Source organism: Fulmarus glacialis, unplaced genomic scaffold (assembly GCF_000690835.1).
Source record: "Fulmarus glacialis isolate BGI_N327 unplaced genomic scaffold, ASM69083v1 scaffold7022, whole genome shotgun sequence".
Classification (NCBI taxonomy): Eukaryota; Metazoa; Chordata; class Aves; order Procellariiformes; family Procellariidae; genus Fulmarus; species Fulmarus glacialis.
In genome coordinates, this window is record NW_009195866.1 from 54,458 (window position 1) to 71,025 (window position 16,568).

At 38.3% G+C, this 16,568-nt stretch overlaps 1 protein-coding gene across 1 annotated transcript in view; it reads left to right on the forward strand.

The window, feature by feature from the left end:
• Window positions 1-16,568, forward strand: part of LOC104084400 (histone-lysine N-methyltransferase 2C-like) — a gene marked incomplete at its 3' end in the record, with an annotated part of 117,587 nt that overhangs the window by 52,898 nt on the left and 48,121 nt on the right. Inside the window, 7 exon segments of the mRNA XM_009588230.1 lie at window positions 985-1,166; window positions 1,934-2,098; window positions 2,703-2,812; window positions 8,342-8,407; window positions 9,916-10,128; window positions 14,367-14,495; window positions 16,403-16,522. Coding sequence (XP_009586525.1) covers window positions 985-1,166; window positions 1,934-2,098; window positions 2,703-2,812; window positions 8,342-8,407; window positions 9,916-10,128; window positions 14,367-14,495; window positions 16,403-16,522 — 985 coding nt within the window.

A 16,568-nucleotide genomic window follows, 5' to 3' on the forward strand; every position in this document is an offset into this window, starting at 1 on the left:
TAAATGTCATTTTATAGTATGTATTGCCTCAAGAGAAATTAACCTTTTTGTAATTTCGCAACCATAAATAGCACTGATTATCCAGCAGTTGGTTAAAATAACAGTTTGAGATATAAGCTTAAAACCTAAATAGAAGCAGAATTAAAAACAAAGAAAAAAATTTTAATGTATCTTCATTTACTAGGGATATAAGGTTTACTTGATCCAATTTGTCTGTTGGCTGTCAAAATTGACAGCAGTTGGAGTGGTTAATTAATACATTTTACATTCATTAGTCTAGGAGAGAATGTGTGAAAATTAAATTTGAATGGTTTGAGATGACTTAGCAAGCACATAATAAGCTATTTACTGCAATATATACACCATACACTCTTTATTACATAAGTACATCTATGTAAAAGTGGGATTTTTTAAAAAATGTCACAAAACTTTGTTTTAAATGTACTTTACTAAATATGTGTATTTCATACAACTATAATTTGGCTTTGCGTTTATATACTACTCTTACATTATATATTAATTACAATAATAGTTATTTGCCTCAGATGACTAAAACCGCAGCACTGGTTCTCGCAGGTAATTTAGGAAAGATACAGGATTTGTAGTGACCTGAATCCTGGCTTTACTACATAGCTGAAAAAAAAAACCAGCCATGTGTTCTTCTTCCCTACAGAACCAGCTACTCCTATAAGGAGTAAACTGTCCTATATGTAGATGCAGTGCAGTATATATTCTCTGGTATGCTAGTTTATCTGAAGAAATTGTATTCTGGAACAGTATCAGCTATCAGTAATTACAGTTCCTTTCTGTTTAATCCATTCCCATTTATTGAAGCTTCAGAATGTCTAATTGATAAACAGTTACTTGTGATGTGGATACTGTGCACGAAAGAGCATCCTGTGCTGCACTAGCCAGACCTTAATTTATACAACAATCACACTTCATAGAGCAATTTTCAAATAATTTTCACCTTGCCATTTGCAGATTACCAAAGTGGTGCTTAGCAAAGGTTGGAGGTGCCTGGAGTGCACAGTGTGTGAAGCCTGTGGGAAGGCGACAGATCCAGGAAGACTGCTTCTCTGTGATGACTGCGACATCAGCTACCACACGTACTGCTTAGATCCACCCCTGCAGACCGTTCCAAAGGGAGGCTGGAAGTGCAAATGGTGTGTTTGGTTCTGGGGTCAGAAATATTGACTGCTGGCCTCTTTTGTTTCTTTTTGTCACTTCATATTTGCAATGTCAATTGAACTGTAATAATGTTTTAATTGCATTTGTCAGGTGTATTAAACAAAGGAAACAAAATACTTTTGAATTGTTTCATTCCATTATCAATTTAGTAGGGAAACTGTTATCTCCTCTTAATACTGTTTCTTCATGCCAAAAACCAAGTAAGTAGAAATGGACAAAATTTTTCTTTTGAAACTCTTAGCCAAAAAAAAATCCAATTTACGTTCATTGGAATGTTCATTCCAACATTCAGTTGGAAAAATGAATGGGCACTTCAACAAATCATTCTCAAAATAAAACCCTCTGAAAACCATTCATGTTACTTGGGTGAAACACAGAATAGACCTCTCAAATGGTTAAGTCTCCGTATCTCCAAGTGAATGGCAACTGGAAGCAGGAACTCCTTTGACCTGTTGAGCTGTTACAAACACCCATCTGCCTGTTTTTGCAGATTGAAAGGACCTCTTTCTTAGGAACTTTCTTTAAAAAGTATAAAAAACGTTGGTAATTTTCGAAATCTAAATAACACATTTTTGTTCAATTATACTATTGTTTGACCTGAGTTTTCCTCTCCTCCCCCACCCCGAAGTGGTTAGTGAACTAAGACTTAATTACTTACCCAGTTCTAAGTAGGAGGGTTTTAAAGCCACAAAATAATCTTCCTGTGAACTGAAAGTAATAGACAATTTTGTCTGTTCTGCAGGTGTGTTTGGTGCAGACACTGTGGAGCAACTTCTCCAGGTTTAAGATGTGAATGGCAAAATAATTACACACAGTGTGCTCCCTGCGCAAGTTTGTCTACCTGCCCAATCTGCTATCGCACTTACAGGGATGAAGAGCTTATAATTCAGTGTAGACAATGTGATCGGTAAGAATTTCTAATATTTTACAGGTTTTTCCTGTTTAAGGCTTATTTTAGTTTTTTTCCCCTAATGTAAAAGTGTAAAGATAAAGGGAATGGTCTTGTGGTAAAGAGCACTGGATTGAGTCTCAAGTCTCGTATTAGTTCATTCCTAGTTGTACCACAGACTAAATTATACGACTCTGGGCAAATTAATTAATCACTCTGTGCCTCATTTTCCCTCTCTGTAACAATAAAACTAATTTACCTCACAAGACTATTGTTGTGAGGCTAAATCTAGATTACATTCTATGATAAGTAAGTAGTTAAAATGATTGCAATATAGGGAGAAAATTATAATACTGAGACATATATGCTTCCATGACATCGTTTTATAGAAATTTCCTTCCTGTGAAGGGAAATAGGTAATCTGATGCTGTATATACAGTATGGAACACACACCACCGTAGGGGAATGCTGTATATGGAGAACCTGATTCATCATTTCTCCCTAAAAGAATTTAAACTAAACAAGTATTTCACATTTACTTGGACCATTTACTGATATTTGGGTCTCCTAAAACACCACATATTTCCTTTAAATTGTATTTTTTCCCCCACTTAATTTCTAGATGGATGCATGCAATCTGTCAGAACTTAAACACAGAGGAGGAAGTGGAAAACATAGCTGATATGGGTTTTGACTGTACCATTTGTAGGCCATACATACCACCAACAAACGGTAAGAAGACAATTGAAACCAATGGCAGGATTGCACACTGCACTAAATAGGTTTGGGAATGTGTTACGGTTCTTTTCTCTGGTGGAGATTTGGCTCATGGTAGAAGTAAGATTTTTTCATGTTTATTTTAAGGGCCCTTCTGGAAGCGTCCTCAGCTCTTTCACACCCTCTGTTGATTGGCTGCAAGGCCAAAGAAAACCTAGCAGAGAGAATTCTGGATAGATTTATTGAAGATAATTTGGGTAAATGACTAAAAGCATTTGGTATTGAAAGGGTAAAAGACATCTCACTTTGTCAAGTGGAAGGAAGAAAGCCCAGTTCTCTGAAGTTCTTAACTGCAGAAGAATCTGAAAATCAATTCTAAGCAGAAAAACTTTCTATATTTCAGTACTTTGAGGCTGTCTGCAGCAGCAGTAACTGTAACAACAGTCCCTAGAAGCATTTTTCCCCTCCTCCCTCATGTTTTATTAATGCCACTCGCTCAGCTCTCCCAGTATTTAAGACCAGTGCTTCCCTCTCTAGCTGCAGTCTTTAAAAAAATTTGCCATACTTTCCTGCTCGGGAGCCATCACTTTCTTGTTAAAATGTATAGTTCTTTCTGATGAACTTTGCTTTTCTCCGCGCATGTTATCAGTGGATATATATACGAACTTCCTCATTAGTCGTTTTACGTAGTTCTATAGCAGCGGTACTTCAGGAGCTGAGGTTACTGCCGTTTTCTCTTTAAGCACAGCTACAGCATCTGGTTCTGTGGGGTGGTACTGGTTAATGTTATTGTGAGTGGCCTGTCAGCAATTAGATTGGCCTATTACATGATTTATGGTCTTGCTACAAGGGTGGTATCCCAGGTCTGTTTTCTCTGCATGTCAACTCAGGGGAGTTTCTGCTTCGGTCTGCTACTTTAACAGAGCGTTGACACCTATACCTAGAGGAATAGATGTTAAAGTATTCACATTAACCCTTTCTTGGGGTATCATGAGAGTATGGTAGGAGGAAGGTACAAGACCTAAGCAACTGTTAAAAGAAATATTCGTATTCACCAAGAAGATGTCAGTAAGATTGGCTTTCCTGATCAGGACTGAAGGTATCATGAGGCATGTGTTCGAGAGGTCTGCCAAGAAAAGTTCAATAGAGCATTACACTGGTGTGTCCTCATAACAGCGTGGCAATAATTGTAACTTACTGAAGTGACCTTGGAGGTTTATATACTCCCTTATCAACTACACATGGTTGTGGAACACTTCCAAGTATCCCACTTTTATCACTATTAGAAGAATGACTTATGCTTACATATTTCTACAAGCCACTTCATTTTGGAGATCTGCTTTCACAAATTAAAAAAGAGGTTTTGTAAGTGGGAAAACCAAGAAACTTGCAGATATAACACAGATTTTTGTTTATTTTGATAATAAGCTTTTGGGCAGTAAGAAAATACTGCCTCTTCTTTCTCTTTCAAGCTGGCAGAGCTACCTTTTAGAGAAATTAAAGCCCATAATATGTGAGATGGAACAACTTCACAAGATGGTATCAGAGATGTTTCTCTTCCAGGCATAAGCTGGCCCCTGAGTTAGTCCTTCCTGCACACTTTCATGAAGTTGTGTTGCTTAGATTTATCTTAGGAGGAATAGGAACCAATCCTGCAAGACCTGTTAGGGAGTTCCCAAGCTTTCTTTGCAGGTTTTTTTCACCTTTTTTTTATAAAACAAGTTTATCTTATTCTTTCATGTTTTGACTCAGTATGTATAATACCTCTTTAACACGTGTACATTTGCAGAGTTGCATGTCTGAATACGTCATCTGATGCATGTTCATAGAAATACTTGCATGTACTTTTATATTAAATGTTTGGGTCTTTCCTTAATTCTTCTACAACTCCTTTGAAAATTTTCTATAATTTTTTTGTTTCAAGGTGAGAACAATAAGCATTTGATAAACTTAAAGAAACAAATGTTAGTTAACAGTAGAAAGCTCTTAAAATGTACCATATTGTGGGATTCTTATTGGGATGGTTCTTGCTCTTTCCATTTGATGTGTCACAGATGTGTTGCAAGTATTATTACAAGCTTTTGAACTACTTTCTTTCTAGACGAAGCAGGAGCCCCTCAACCTAGTAAATTACCAATACATTGCAGGTTTACTGTTGGTAAAGAGTAAATACTTCTATCATGTAGGTATTGAGAAAGAGCTTCCATTTTTCTTGCTTCAGAAAATAGAAAGCTTAAGAGCTCTTCCCTGTCTCATCTTAAGAATATCAGATGCATATCTGATAATCTTAGAAAGTTACCTTCTTCAGGAAACAGAAATAAAAGAGAAATAATTTTTTTCTTCTTGAACGTACATAAATATCAAAAGCCAGAATGTGGTAATATTTGCTCCAAAGCAGTATACCATAAACTTTCATTATTAGATTCTTTTGAAATAATCATCTCTGATCAGTGTTTCATCAGGTTCCTTTTAGGATGGTCTCAAGTTATAACATATGTCCCCCAGTGTATTGCTGTGCCTTGTAGAAAATTTTTTTCTAATTTAGATTGCTTGAATATTATAATGACTAGCAGCTGCTCTAGGTAGCAGCAGTTCTTCCTCTGTGCTGTAATTCCTGCACATTCAGGAAAGATGTGTGCATCTCTCATCTACATTCACTCCTAGACAAGGAATTCTCGACCATCTAGCCATCACTTCTGCCTTTCTGTCATTTGCCCTTGTATGTCATATGCGCCATCTGCAGATTTCATCCCCTCTTCACTTACTCCTGTCCTCTCTCTCCATCCACATACTCCAGCTTCCTCCTCCTTAGTGCTGTTTTTCTTTCTCTGCAGGAGGCAAAGGGACCAGCTCTGCCTGGTTTTCTTTAGCTAGTTACAACTGATCTGGTAGCAGTTTCTGGTACCTGCCCATGTGCATGTATTCCTCTTGTGGCTCAAGTAAGCATGCCCACAGAGGCAGTGAGGAGTTCGTATCACTTACTAATTCAGAGATGCTCAATACTGCCAGTGATACACATATTATGGCTGGGAGGCTCTTTGTACAATTTTCATGAAACTGAGTTAAATTTTTCTTCGTTCTGAAACTTAATTCTATGTGGTTTACAAATACAGGATACAAAAGCAACATAATACTATAAGTTAAAAAATTAACTCTTGAATTTTTTTATTATTTAGCATGTGTACTGTGTCAACTCTTATGTTCTTGTAAGTTACTGTATTTACAAAGAAATCCCTGCATCATGCACACAGTTATGCAGGCATCCAATAGTGCTCTGTTAGTGTTATGTTTCTACATTAACCATTTTGCTCTGTCCCTTATGCTGATTTAATTTATTTCTAGAATTGTTCTTTTCTATTACAGCCTTACAAATGTCAACTCCCTTTCTTTATGAAACTGTGATTCTTCCATCGTATTGTATTCTGTGCAATTACTTGTTTTCAATTGAAGCTACTAAATCCTGTATGTGATTCAGCATGTTTAAACCCTTTTGCAAATAAGCGTAACAATTTTGGTTAAACTTCAGCTAAGTGCCTCAGAAAGCACTTTTTTGTTCAATTTTTATTTTTTTTCCACCTTGAACAGTCTTTCTCTAACAGTACTCTGTTTGTCTGTTATCCATTTTATTGATTTTAATCCTTAATCGGCACTCTAATCAGCTCCTTTTCTGGAAGTCTGTTTGATACTGTCTTAAAACACTGGTTTTTTGTGCAGCTTTTGAGAGTTAGTCTCTGAAGGCCTCACCTCTGTCACTATCAGCTTATTTATTTGACTATTTCAACTCTATTCAGTCTCCAAAGCTAAAGTTGTTCGCAGTCTGACCTGGACCAGAAGAATGCTCCCTGTTGTTTGACTTTTAAATAAGGATTTCAAATTCCCATTCACAGCTGTCTCTCTGAATTTTTGTTTACCTTAGATTCCAATTCAATAATTGCTATCTCTGTCTTAAAACATCTTGGAAATTATAACCAATTAAATGAACAGATGACATCTTATTCCACTTTGAGTATTTCTTACAATCTGCCTTTTTTCTGTTGTCTCAGTTCAGTGCTTTTGAGTATCTTCCATCCTGCAGCTTGTCCCATGTTTTTTTGTTTCCCTCCAGCTCAATGTCTCTTTCAAAATCTCATTTTCAATTACTTTTCTTCCTTGTCTTTTCCTTCCACTCCTGTGTATCAGTTTTTCAGTAATTCTCACAGGCTACTTTCATTTACTAATTACACCTTACATAAAACTTCTAAAGGACTATAGTTTTTGAAGACAGACTTTCACTTTCCTTACATTTTTTTATATGCTTAGAAAGCATCCTCTAGATTTTGTATTAATTATTGTATTTAGCAAAGAGTTTAAGTGTTACTTGGAAGCTTTTGTACTTCTCCTGGTCTTGCCTCCGACTCTGATATTGTGTGTGAGATGGTCAGCAGCAGCACACGTGCAGTGGTCTGACATGTCTGAGAAACACTGAACCTCCCACATGAGCTTTGCCTCAGTGGTCTCATCTTGTGTGGCAGATGCAAAGTAGATACTCCAGATGTTTGTCTGAGTCTTAAATTCAGCATGGATAAGATTTCTAGGCAAAAAAGGAAAAAAGTGTGGATAAGCTTGACTATATGGTAATGCTAACCATGCCAAACTAACAGGTCTTCTGATTCTAGTTCTCAGTGTTCATGAGATAGAAGCTTCTAATTTTCACTTTACTTACTCTGTCTACATAATCTCTGTAAAGTCACTACTAATATTAAAAGTCTAGTCTGCACATCACAGGTTAGTGAAGTGTGACTACAGTTATTGTAATTAAGGCAGAAGGGAAGAGCATTTCTGTCCACAACAAGAGTAGCCTAGTGTTGTAGGACATTTTGATCATTATTTGTTCAGGCACACTGTTGCAGTGCTTCCCTGAAGCGCACAAGCTGTGGTTTTTAAATTGAGTTTCTGCTGTTCCATTTATCGATATTCTTATCTTGAATAAGAATTACCCTATCTAACTTCAACAAGTCATGTCTCATCTGTTCCCAGATATATCAGCCTTATTTTGTTTCTCATATGTGTTGTATAAGAGACCTGACAGCATAGACACAGCTGGAATCTTGTGTGTAAAGCTGTCAGAGTCTGCCTGCCCCTCCTTGGGGAAATACGGCAGCGGTCGATACCCAATTTTGAAACCCCTCCCCTCCTTCATGCTTAGGTCAGCAAAACCTGGACGTCATGACTAGCGTAGAGCTTACTTTCCAATTCAGTGGATCCAGTATATTCATTTGCCCTTGGTCCAGTAGAAGGAGATCATTTACCATCGAGTTCAGTGCCGTTCCAATGCCATTCTTGGCTCTGGGAAGTTGGAGAACTTCAGTTTGCATCAGGATTGTTTTGTAGTTACATCTTCTGTGGCACTGAAAAGCACTTTATTTTAAAGGTGCTAGTGAATGTTGCCAACAGTATAAATTAGGGAGTTAAATAGAACTGTTTGAAGGAAAATTAACTGATAGTTTCAGTTTAAATCAAGTCACCATTTTTAAAAGTTGAAATTATTTTCCTTATATTTTTCAGTGCCTTCTTTGGACTGTTGTGATTCATCAGTTGGAGCTCAGATTATTTCAAAATCAAAAGAACTAGGTAAAGAATGTAAATGCTTAATTTTTGATCATTTAGCATATTTAAGGGTATATTTTTACATGAGAAAAAAATTCCTTTTTCTATGATTTTATAACACACAGCATTAACTATCCTTCAGTTACTGCAGCATGCTTTTCATTTTTTTTTTCTCATTCTCTCTTCTTTCTTCTCCTTTGCCTGCCATACCTGCACTATAATAATTACTTTAAATTATGCTTTGATCCTGCAAACTTAGTTGCTTGCCTTAATATTAGCGGTGATAGCACAGTGGGGCTGAGTCAAGCATGTACACAAATGTTTACAGGCTCAAGCTGTAGGAGGACGCAACTTTTCTGTATTTGTCTGGTTTGTGCTAGGAATTTATAATCTTGACAAGCCTACTCACAAGTCACTTTTTATAATGATAGTACCTAACAGCTTCCATCATGTTAGGACAGCTTCCATCATGTCAGAATATTTTCCATTTGATACCGCACAAATGTAGTTCTGAGAGAAGGGTCTCCCTTTGAATCTTCAATCTGAAAAAGAGTATGCGATTTTTTTAAAGCAAACACGCTTTTTTAGTTCAATGTAAAAAACCAGTCATCTGGGAAGAATTGTGTTCAGAACCAGCTGTGTTTTGAGGTGTGAGATGTTACATAATAAAATATTTTTGGTGAAAGGGAACAAAAGTTATGATGTTTATATGTTTTCAAAAACTGTGTTATCAAATCATTATTTGATTGGCTCCAAAGAGCAAAAGCATCATTGCAGCCTCTTCATTATTTGGTAATTCCCTGGAAGTTCCCAAACCTCTACTTGCAGGGCCCCAGCACAGGTGACGGCGCCTTTCTAGATGGTGAATTAAGGAATGTTAGAATTTATTGGTAGACTCAATTGTCATGTAACAGCTTGAGGAAGAAGCGGTCTTGCAGGTCTTGGGAGACTTGGGTTCTACCCGCGATTTCCAGTTTGATCTTGAGCAGCCTACTTGATAGAAATTGGTTTTCGTCTGCCTGTAAAATAGGGCTCATAACTTGCCTGAGTTAGCAAGAGTTTTGGGAGGCTTTTGGCTATGAATATGATGAAGGTACAGTGCTGAGGGATGGATGAGGGCCTTGGCTGATAAGCAAAGTAAGACTTGCACAGTTTTCTGTGAGTGCCAGGGATACAGAAATACCCTGCAAGGCACCAGTTTCCATAATCAAATCGTTCTTTCTAATGAGTCCTTGACGTACATTGTTTTGTAGCAATATAATGGATTGTTGCTGGATTTGACATCAGACTCTAAATTATAAAGCTGTAACTGTAATGTATAAAACAGTATCAGATATCTCTGTTTTATTTATACCAATTTCCTCACTCATGACAGTATTAGATATCTGTGTTTTATTTATACCAATTTCCTCACTCATGAATCAGCTCCATACATGTGGATTATTAACTCTTAAAAGTGCTATTCCTGAAAATCTAAGACTTGTAAATTAAAGAGCTTTATATTGCTGTTATGATTCATTTAACTTTTATAGACCCACCGAAGACATACACCCAGGATGGAGTCTGCTTGACAGAATCCGGCATGTCTCAGTTACAGAGCCTAACTGTTACAGTACCGAGAAGAAAACGGACGAAACCAAAGCTTAAACTGAAGATTATAAATCAGAACAGTGTGGCTGTGCTTCAGACACCCCCAGATGCCCAGTCAGAACACTCAAGAGATGGGGAGATGGATGACAGTAGAGGTAGCAGTCTACTTTTGGCGTGTGTTGTATCTTGGAGTGTTGCAGTACACATGTGTATTGCAGATATCCCTGGGAGTTTTTATTATACTCATAGTCTTATGTTCTGTACAGAATGCTTTATGGAAATTACTTGAACAATAGTCACGGCTCGTTGTTGTCCATTTCAGGGATTTTTCTTGTATGGGTCATCCATCGTATAGGAAACTCACCTTTCTAAGGCTGGCAACACTGGAAATACAAGTTGCCTTTTTGTCTAATCCTTGAGTTACTCAAGGGTAAATATTGTTCACTCACCGAGCACAAGTGTATTTGAGGCTCTCAAATTTAGTGCAAACACTGTTTGAAAGTGGTAACATTGTCTCAACAAAGCAACGTCTAGATCACTGTAAAGCTGGTATTTAAAACAAGGGGGAAAGTGGAGTAAAAAGCTCTTTGCTGAAAGTACTTCTTTTTTCTGAAAGAAATAAGGTGGGCTGACCTGAGAATCCGAGCAAAAAAAAAAAAATTCCTTGTATTTCCGTAGACGAAATGAGCATTTTGTTTGTCCTCATCTCCAAAGTAGGATTAAGACAGAATTTGAGTTTGGAAGTGAATTCTGGATGTTCCTCTAGTTCAAGTACATAACACTGTATGTACGGTCCTACTGAAGGATTTTGGGTTCCAGGATGGGGTATACTTGTAGTATGGAGGGAGGGGAAGGCTTAACACTGTTTTTGTGGCCTCCAAGGCTGATAAGAGATGAAGGGGTCTGGGCTAATGCTTGCCTATTTAAACACATCCCTGTGTATGGGGATGACATTTCAGACAACGGTAAAAGCCCTTGGGAGAGCTCCTTCCACCACAAGTCTAGACATGGAGCAAAGATCCATGCGTCCCAGGGCCAGCAGTACTTGTCGTATCTGCTTCCCTCACAGCTGAGCAAGCACAGCAGCCGCAGCCAGAGGAGACCAAAGGTTGGAGATGAGAGTGGGAAAAGCATGTAGGAGCAGCCAGCCCCACTCTTCAAATCCCTGCTCTTCAACACTAGAAACAGCAGCCAGCATGGTGCAGTAGCATTCTCCTGTCCCCTTTGCCATGGTTTGGCTGTACATCCTGATAAGTGTGTTGGTAGAAGAGGTGTTAATCCATAGCCTGGGGAAAGGCTTACTTAAATGGCAGGTGTGAAAGTCATTACATTAGTCATGCAGGTGTCTGTTAGGAGAGGAACAGAGGAACATAGGCACCCCACCTCACCACAATCTAAAGTGCTTTCTGTTTATGCAACATTGCCTCGTTGTTAATCAGATTAAATGTCATAAGAAGCTTTTTTTAGATACAGAGAGTGTACTTGAAATAACTGGGTAGTTTAACCATCAATGCAGTTTCGGTGTTAACTTGTTGATACAAGTTTTGTTCCCGTTGTTTGATTAGCACGTTCTTACTGTCTGCTGTTGACTAGAAATGCATTTTTTTTATACTAGCTTCTCTTTATTTGTTTATAACCTTTAAAACAGCTAACTAGTTGTTTGTCTTTCATTTCCTTCAGTATTCATGGGGTTTGGTACATTATCCTAGAATTACACTGACTCTTAAATTTCATCTCATACTTTCATATAGTCCATCAGGTGGGTTGTTGAAAGCAAAAAAGCTTTTTGATTTTGGTTTGAAGGCATAGAGAAGATTTTGCTTTGAAGGTAGAGAATTAACCACTTCACTTGTTCTTTTTCAGTGGTTAATCATCTTTATCCACTTCACTTGTTGTTCTTTTTCAGTGGTTAATCATCTTTACTTTTACAAACATGTGCCTGTTTTCCATATAACTTTGTCTAACTTCATTATCTGCTTGTTGGCTTTTATAGGTATCCCTTTTCAATTAGATAACAGGATATATAAATGTAATAGCAGAGTATGAAAGGGAGAGCCAAACCTTCCAGACTTTAATTTCAGTTCTGATCACTTTTCATTGCCTTTTTGAGAGTTAGAGCACATTCATCTCTGTGATAGTAACAGCACAGCATATACATAGTAGGTAGGCTGGATTTCCTGGAAGCTCTACATGTGCTCTGTAGAGTGGATCAGTGCCTGTTCTCTGAACGTCTGAAATTTTTGTATGAGCGTCAGGATGAATAAAGCTGTGCCACGGCTTTGATTGGAGCAACATAGTTTAGTAATTCCAGGCAAACAGGAATAACCCTTACTTTGACTCTAAAGTTCCAGGTGGAAAAAAGAGGCTGTATCTGAGAAAACTGAGCTTGTGGTAATTTTGTTGCCATCTCATCTATAGGCTTTCATCAGGTTCGGCATTTCATCGTGTGTTCCACATTTTAGACTCCACTTGAAAGTTCAGCTCACTTTGTGGGGGCTTGAGCTTTGGTAGGCTTAATGTGGCTTTTCAGCTACTATTTGTAGAGCTATGCTTTGTAAGTAAATGGGAAGGACCACTGTGGGGTTTAGCATTCAGCATACTGCTTTGTGTAGCAGGACACGTTAGCACTCAAGCAGGTTTCTCTTTTGCCAGAAGTGGACACATTTCAAAGAGGGCTCAGCCATGCTCTTAAGGGGAGGAGGGAATTGGCTGTGGTGGTTAGTGGCGACTGCCTTGGCCAAGCCACCAGCTTTGTTGCTAGAACTCAGAAAAGTCTTCATCGATGGGAAAGTCTGGTCCATGACCCAGCTTGTGGAATAGCAAGGGTTGTAGTTCTGCCACAGCAGAAGTGGTATGAAAGAGTCCAGCTCTGTCTGTTATAACAGAATTTCTCCCTCTTATAACTGTATGTGGGTTTAGACCATATAGAATTATACCTAAATTATGTAGGTATAATAAATTATACCTAAATCCAAAGCAGGGATTCTAATATCTTTTCAGAGGCGAGAGTGTATTTAACATGCTTCAAAAGCTTTAAATACAATGAAGATATAAGGTCATTATTATATTGACGTTTTGGGGATATCAGAAACAGAATTAACTCACTCTCTCTTCAACACCAGAGGCTTTTTAATGCCATCATACTTTACGTCTGTTTCTACCCTGCTTTCCCACAGAATATAAACTCAAACTCGAAATTACAGTCTTCATCTTCAAGGCTGAGTAATTCCTTTGGGCTGAATTTTCTACTATGTAAGTCAAACTCCTCTGCATAGATAAGTGTGCTTTCAGTCAGTGTCGTGGTTTAACCCGGCAGGCAGCTGAACACCACACAGCTGCTTGCTCACTCCCCCCTACAGTGGGATGGGGGAGAGAATCAGAAGGGTAAAAGTGAGAAAACTCGTGGGTTGAGATAAAGACAGTTCAATAGGTAAAGCAAAACCTGCGTGTGCAAGCAAAGCAAAACAAGGAATTCATTCACTACTTCCCGTCGGCAGGCAGGTGTTCAGCCATCTCCAGGAAAGCAGGGCTCCATCACATGTAACGATTACTTGGGAAGACAAACGCCATCACTCTGAATGTCCCCCCTTCCTTCTTCTTCCCCCAGCTTTGTATGCTGAGCATGACGTCATGGTATGGAATTATCCCTTTGGTCAGTTGGGGTCAGCTGTCCCAGCTGTGCTCCCTCCCAGCTTCTTGTGTGCCTGGCAGAGCATGGGAAGCTGAAAAGTCCTTGACTAGCGAAAGCACCACTTAGCAACAACTAAAACATCAGTGTGTTATCAACATTCTTCTCATAAACCCCAAAACACAGCACTACCCCAGCTACTGTGAAGAAAATTAACTCTATCCCAGCCAAAACCAGGACAGTCAGTCACGCAGCTTCAAGTCAAGAACCCTCCAAACTAAGAGTCATTATACATTACCTTCGAAGTTCAGGCTGCAGTTTTTCAGTCTGTCTTCTCAATTAAAAAAAAGCCTTAACAAACAAAACTTAGGAGGACAGTAAACAAAAAGAAGTATATATTGTTAAATTGTATCCATATTCCTTGATGTATGGCTAGAAATTGCTCAGACACTCAGAAAATGCGATAACATGGGCTTCTGAAAGGGGCGCCAAAAAAATTTTTCAGATTCACATATAGTAACTATAGCATTTATTCTCTGGTTTTGTGTAGACATCATCTCACAGGAAATGTGTGTATGTACTGGGTCTTTGTGTATAGATAGGGTGGGTTTCCCAAAAGTGTTTAGGGAGTATGAGTATCTATCACTCTTTTGAGAAATCTGTCATTCTCAATCAGTTTCTCAGAAATCAGTCAGATGTAGAAATTTTGGAAAAACACCTTCTTTCCCTTTTGCGGTTAAAATTACCATTGCCTCTTTTCTGCAGAAGGTGATCTTATGGATTGTGATGGAAAATCAGATTCCAGCCCAGAACGGGAAGCTGTGGATGATGAAACCAAAGTGGCAGAAGGAGCTGATGGGATTAAAAAAAGGAAGCGAAAACCATATAGGCCTGGTAGGATACAATAATTCATATGATTGTGTGTCCCTTGTTTGTTTTAACACTTTTTCTCTTATAATTAAAAAAAAACTTAGAAAACAGTATGGAATTCTGAAGTATTCTACTGCTAATTGTTGATTTTAGATTTTTTTCCCCCCCTGTTCCCGTTTAAAATAATTTTTAGTCCGCTTATCAAAATACATTTCCAAAGGTTGCTGCTCAGCAGTATGCCTGTTCTTAGTATGCTGTCGATTATTGGTTAGTAGTTCAAATCTATACCTTGTATTGATCCTTAACTTGATAGGAAAATGTACTATATTTATATAATTGATGAAGGCCAGTTTGTGTGTGTGTATGTATGTATGTATGTATATATATCTGGCAATATCTGAACTTCAGAGAACTTTTTGCAGGTACCTTATTTATTTTCTGAAATACTTGATAGGAGTAATCTACTAAATATTTCCAGATGATTTCTGGCAGTGAATTTTAATGAATTCAGTTATTGGATGAATTCAGTTATTTTAATTTATTAGTGCAGTCGACTCTTAATTATCTTGACTGTGCATTAACTGTGTGTCCTCGGTGCAGAAACACTTGAGCTGTCTCCAGGCAGAAAAAGCTAGAGGTACCTAGGTGACTCTGTAGGAAGTAGCTCTGATTCATTAGGGTTAAACTGAACCCAAGATAATAAGCACCCAATAAACTGAACCCTAGATAATGAGGCACCACCTAGCTTTTTGAAGAGCCCCTGTATCACATACCTTGGTATGTCTCGGAATCTGTGTTGTGTGGGTTTTGTGTTTCATTATGCAGCCTCCCACTACTGTGGATAAGAAGTTGATTGTAGTCTTCGCAGTCACAAATACTGTTTTTGCCAGTCACACCCATCCTGCTTGGGGCCATATCCTCTGATTATGAAGACAGGGAGGAGAACAGAGGCAATGAAATGATTGAGGAGGTGAAGGCAAGGAATACAGTGAAGGAAGGAAAGGAAGCAGAAGTTACAACATGGTCCAGTTTCTCTTGCTTCTCTCTAAGTAGCTAAACAGATCTCTACCACCTTTTACCCTCCCCATGTCATTTCCCACACTGCTGAGTAAGAGCCCTGTCTCAGCAGGTCACGCCCATGTGTATATTGCTTTCCATCATGGGCCCACCCTGGGGAGATGGTGGTACAAACCCACATCACTTAACAGAGATATCCTTTTTCTCTACAAGTAATGTACCTCAACAAGCCATTTATTTCCACTGCTGGGTCCTCAAGAGAAGAGAGTTTCATTTGCTCGGAGTGGTTTTGGATCATGAGTTGAGCAGCCATCTATTAGTTTTCTGCAGCCAACAGTTTCCCTGAAAAATGAAACAATCCTGAATCTGATGCATGTACATACATACACACCAACTGTAAAGGATCAGGAGCACTGAAGTCACTCTCTAGTGAAGGATTCCGGAATTTCAGGCAGTATGATGTTGATTAATTATCTCTTTATTTTGTGATATGTCCTTCTCTAGTACTGTCATCTGGAGTGGTGGGCTTTCTAGAGCAATTTGTAGAGTTTTTTTATGGTCCTTTAAGGTTCTTTAATAGGTTTCATTTAGTAGATTGACTTCTAATTCTAGCAATTCATCAGCCAAGGGAGGGGAAAACCAATATCTGAAAGTTGCCGGGTTTGAACTTCTTGTGGATGTTTTACAGTCCTAAAATTCTGATCCTTTTTGATAATTACATATATACCCACCGAGACATTAAAATTCAGAAATGTTTCGTAAAACTCTGAATGAAAACTCCTCAAGTATCTCCGATTCATTCTTAGACCTGTACAGGTGCAGTAGTCCCCTTTACATGCAGAATAATCTTGCCTCTCGTTCTTACTACCAAACATAGTTTTAATCAATATACTGAATTTTTGCTTCCTTGTTAGGTATTGGTGGATTTATGGTACGTCAGAGAAGTCGTACGGGGCAGGGGAAGACTAAAAGGTCTCTCTCCAGGAAAGATTCTTCTGGATCTGTTTCTGAGCAGTTGCCTGGCAGAGATGAAGGTAAGTGCAGAAACCTGTTTTTAAATTTTTGTTCATGCTTATTGCA